We start from the raw sequence: 4,736 nt of genomic DNA on the forward strand, positions 1-4,736 counted from the left end.
TTAGTTGAATACATTGTTGATGGAATACGTAATCCACAATTGCGTATGCTTGCAAAGATGCAGCAATTCAAATCAAAAGCAAACTTGGTAGCAGAGTTTGGCTATGTTAATCAAAATACTACTAGGACAGTGTCGACGAATGGAAGGCGTGTAAAGCAAGGCTTAAGATGTTTTAACTGCAGTAATACCGGACATGTTGCCGCTGAGTGCCGTCAACCGAAACGTCCATTCGGTGTTTACTATGGATGCGGTAGTTTGGTACACCGGGTTGCAGTCGGTGTCCGTAACAAATTCAACGCCAACGAACAACAAAATATTTATGTAAGGAATTTTCGTATGTTAATTATAGGCTTATATAAAGTGTTTATGTTTACATTTAATTGATATCATTTTATATTTTTGTTTTTGTTATGATATTTGATTACATGTGTTTACATACATATTATTTGGGCCAACACTGCGACCAGTCATTGACCAACGAAAAGTGCAATTTTGCATTATCAGCTTTTCTTGTTGGTCAATGCACTGAAGAAAGTGTGTAATATGTTGGCCTATAATTATGTCAGCACAGCGTAAACAACACAGTCAACCAACTGAAGGATTGACGTCAGAGGGGCCTGACGGATTCAGAGGACAATTGAATCGGCAAGCAGTCTTAAGGGCATACATGATGTTACAAAAGAATGTTATTATGGATTAGCAGCTCAAGGTATTGATGTTAAATCTTGGGACGTCATAATGGTTCACGTAATTATTAGAAAGCTAGACAAAGCTTCACATACAGCATTCGAGCAATCGTTAGAAGACAGCCGAAAAATAATTTCATTAAAAGAATTATTGCGGTTCCTAGAAATAAGATTACAGGTATTCGAATCAATGACGAATGGAAACCACAAACAAAGTCACAAACCACGACATCCAGCAGTAGCACTTGCAGCTACAGACTCAGGATCAAAATGTATTACTTGCAATAGTAGTCATCAATTATTTTCATGTGAAACTTTCAAACGAAAATCCATACAACAGAAGTATGATTTACAAAAACATCATAAATTGTGCACAAACTGCATGAAACCTGGTCATATGGCATTACAATGCTCCAGCAGGGGTTGTACTATATGCCAAAGACGACATAATACACTGTTGCATCAAAATAGACACCCAGTTTAACCATCAAATCAACTTCAAGGCCACTTGCACAAACAACTCTAATGTCATCCATCAATCATGGTCAGACCAGTTCCGTTCTTTTGGGAACAGCAAAACTTTTAGCCTCCAACTCTAATGGAAGAACAGTCGAGTGCAGAGCAATATTGGATTCAGGTTCACAAATAAATATTGTGACTGAACGACTGGCATCCAGATTGGGTCTGGAAGTAAGCTCCAGTTCGATTTGCATCGAAGGCATAGGGATAGGTAAATTGAGTTCTAAAAGTCGTACAACAATTTCTGTGCAATCAAAAGTTATGATTACAAAACAATACTTGAAGCATTTCTGTTGCCAAAAATTGTATCCAATCAACCATCGCAACACTTACAAATTTCAAATTGGAATCTGCCCAATAGCATCCAATTAGCAGATCCTATATTCTATAAGTCTGACAAAATTGATATGTTGCTTGGAGCAGAATTTTATCATCAACTCTAAGTCCTGGTCAAATACAACTTTCAAGGGAACTACCAATTCTACAAAACACTGTGCTCGGATGGATCGTATCTGGAAAAATCCAAAATGCTAACACAATGATTGCAACATGTGGAATAGCATCAGAAGATAGTTTAGAAAATGCAATAGAACAACTCTGGAAGGTTGAAGAAGTTGATACTCACTCAAAGGTCTTGTCAATAGCAGAGCAACAATGTGAAGCTCAATTCACTCAAACTACATATCAGAATGTTACGGGACGATTCATCGTACGTCTTCCTTTTATAAATGACAGATTCGCTTTGGGAGATTCGAAAGACATTGCTACAAATAGATTTCTAGCACTAGAGCGTAGACTTTCAAAGGATAGTCACCTCAAACGACAATACGTAGAGTTTTTAGATGAATATGAAAAATTGGGACATATGACCGAAATAGATATTGAAAGGATTATGTCACCAGATTACTTTATACCACACCATTGTGTGCTTAAACCCGACAGTACCACCACCAAGTTACGTGTGGTATTTGATGCATCATCCAAAACAACATCAGGGCAATCTCTCAATGATTTACTACACATCGGACCAACTGTTCAAAGTGAATTACTATCTATTTTATTACGATTCCGTCTTCCTCGTTATGTGTTTACAACAGACATTGAAAAAATGTACCGACAAATACTTGTACATCCAGAAGACAGACAATGTCAGCTTATCGTTTGGAGATATGAACCAAGTCAACCGATAAAGTATTTTGAACTCAACACAGTAACATATGGTACTAGATCAGCACCGTTGCTAGATACCAAATGTTTGCAAGCTTTAGCTGATGACAATATGCAAAATTATACATTAGGTGCATCTGCTCTCAAACAAAACTTCTTTGTAGATGACTGTTTACACGGGGCAGATAGTCTGAGAACATTGTTGGAAACTCAGAGTCAATTAAACAAAATACTGACAGCAAGCGGTTTTAAATTGCGAAAATGGTGCGCAAATCATCCAAGTTTACTACAAGGAATTCCACACGATGACCTAGAAGTCAATTTAGATTTAGAAAATAATAACGATACAACAAAAACTCTTGGGTTATCCTGGTGTCCAAAATCTGATAGTTTATGCGTCAAGGTTAAATTGGCACCTGTTTGCAGCACGACGAAGCGCAGTGCAACCTCAGATTTCGCAATGCTATTCGATCCACTAGGACTTTTGTCACCAGTTGTGGTGATGGCAAAGATCTTTATTCAAGAATTAAAGATGATTTAAAGATGGATTGGGATGAAAAACTGCCGACTGAATTACATAAACAGTGGTTAGAGTTCCGGAACAATTTGAAATAAATTTTAGGATGTCTGCAGATATCTCGTCATATTTTCAAGGGCGAAGTTCCTGCCAACATTCAGTTACACATATTTACAGATGCATCAGAAAAGGCATATGGTGCTGCGGCGTATTTGCGATCAACACTTCAGAATGGTCAAATCATTGTACGACTATTGTGCGCCAAATCTCGGGTTGCACCTTTGGAAAGGTTGACATTACCTCGTCTCGAACGTTGTGCAGCTGTGGTTGGCGTAGAACTAGCAACAAGAATAAATAACGACCTACAAATAAGAAATTACCAGACGTTCTTTTGGTGTTATTCACAAATAGTGATATCATGGATCAATGCTCCATCATCAAAGTTTCACACTTTCGTTGCAAACAGAGTAAGCAACATTCATCAATTAACAGCCACAAGTCAGTGGCGCCACGTCAGTTCGGAACACAATCCAGCTGACATTTTATCAAGAGGCCTTGCACCCCATAAACTACAGTCATCAAGTATGTGGTTTTATGTACCTATGTTCCTGCATGGTCGGGAAGAACTGTGGCCTTCAAAACCATCATCAGTGTTAAAATCCGAAACCCTCATTGATCCTGAACAGAAGAAGGAAAATCCAGTATCTACATTGTCTGTTGTTGAAGGCACAACAAATACTGGAGAGTTCATATACTCAATACGACACAACAACTCATTTGGAAGACTTCAACGGATATTATCGTATATATTAAGATTCGTAAAAAGAACCAGAAGGAAACAAAATGATCATTCAAGCAATTTTTTGACTCCAGATGATCTAGATGCAGCACATCAGGTCAGCATCAAAAGTATTCAATATGCAGAATTCAAAAACGAAATCAAAATTATGAAATCTGATGAAAGAATAAATAAGTCCAGTGCATTGGCATCACTGGCACCTTTTATTGATAATACGGGCATCAAAAGAGTTGGTGGACGTTTGGATGCAGCCTCATTATCGTATGACGCCAAACATCCTATGTTGTTGCCTTATAACGACCCCATTGTCGAATTAATAATGGAACAAGTCCATAAGAAATACATGCACTGTGGTCCGAAGTCTCTCCTAGCTAGCATGCGTCAACGATACTGGCCAATTAAGTGCAAATTGATGGCAAGGACAACATTGTGTACGTTGTACTAAAGTAAGACCACGATTTTGTGAACAACTGATGGGTAATTTGCCAGCGACAAGAGTACAACCTGGGCGACCATTCCTCACCACTGGAGTGGACTTTTGCGGACCTTTTTGGATACATTACAGAGTCCGAAGCAAGAAACCACACAAGGCATACATTGCTGTGTACTGTTGTTTTACAACTAAAGCAGTTCATCTCGAAGTAGTCAGCGATTTAATCACAGATGCATTCATCGGATCACTGAAACGTTTTATTGCTCGAAGAGGACATTGCAAGAATTTGTTTTGTGACAATGCCACAAATTTCGTGGGAGCAAGCAATCAATTACTTGAACTTGCAGACTCAAGTCAAGCAAACAAGGCACAAGCGAAGATAATTAACGAATGTAATGAAAGAGGAATAATATTTAAATTTATACCTCCTCGTGCACCACACTTCGGTGGACTGTGGGAAGCAGCAGTCAAATCAGAAAACACTTATTGATACGAAGTACTAAGACGATTTCACTAACATATCTGGAACTAGAGACTGTGGTATTAAAAGGCGAAGCAATACTGAACTCTCGACCATTGACACCTATGTCGAGTAATCCGAATGACTTGTCAGCA

At 38.4% G+C, this 4,736-nt stretch overlaps 1 protein-coding gene across 1 annotated transcript; it reads left to right on the plus strand.

Moving 5' to 3' along the window:
* The first annotated feature begins 1,743 nt into the window (after nt 1–1,743).
* On the plus strand, nt 1,744–4,133 carry LOC119665927. Its single transcript, XM_038075187.1, has 2 exons — nt 1,744–2,871; nt 3,006–4,133. Exons 1-2 carry the CDS (start codon nt 1,744–1,746, stop codon nt 4,131–4,133), a joined length of 2,256 nt encoding a protein of 751 aa, XP_037931115.1.
* Nucleotides 4,134–4,736: the final 603 nt, after the last annotated feature.

The sequence above is a fragment of the Teleopsis dalmanni genome, chromosome 1, assembly GCF_002237135.1.
Source record: "Teleopsis dalmanni isolate 2A chromosome 1, ASM223713v2, whole genome shotgun sequence".
Classification (NCBI taxonomy): domain Eukaryota; kingdom Metazoa; phylum Arthropoda; class Insecta; order Diptera; family Diopsidae; genus Teleopsis; species Teleopsis dalmanni.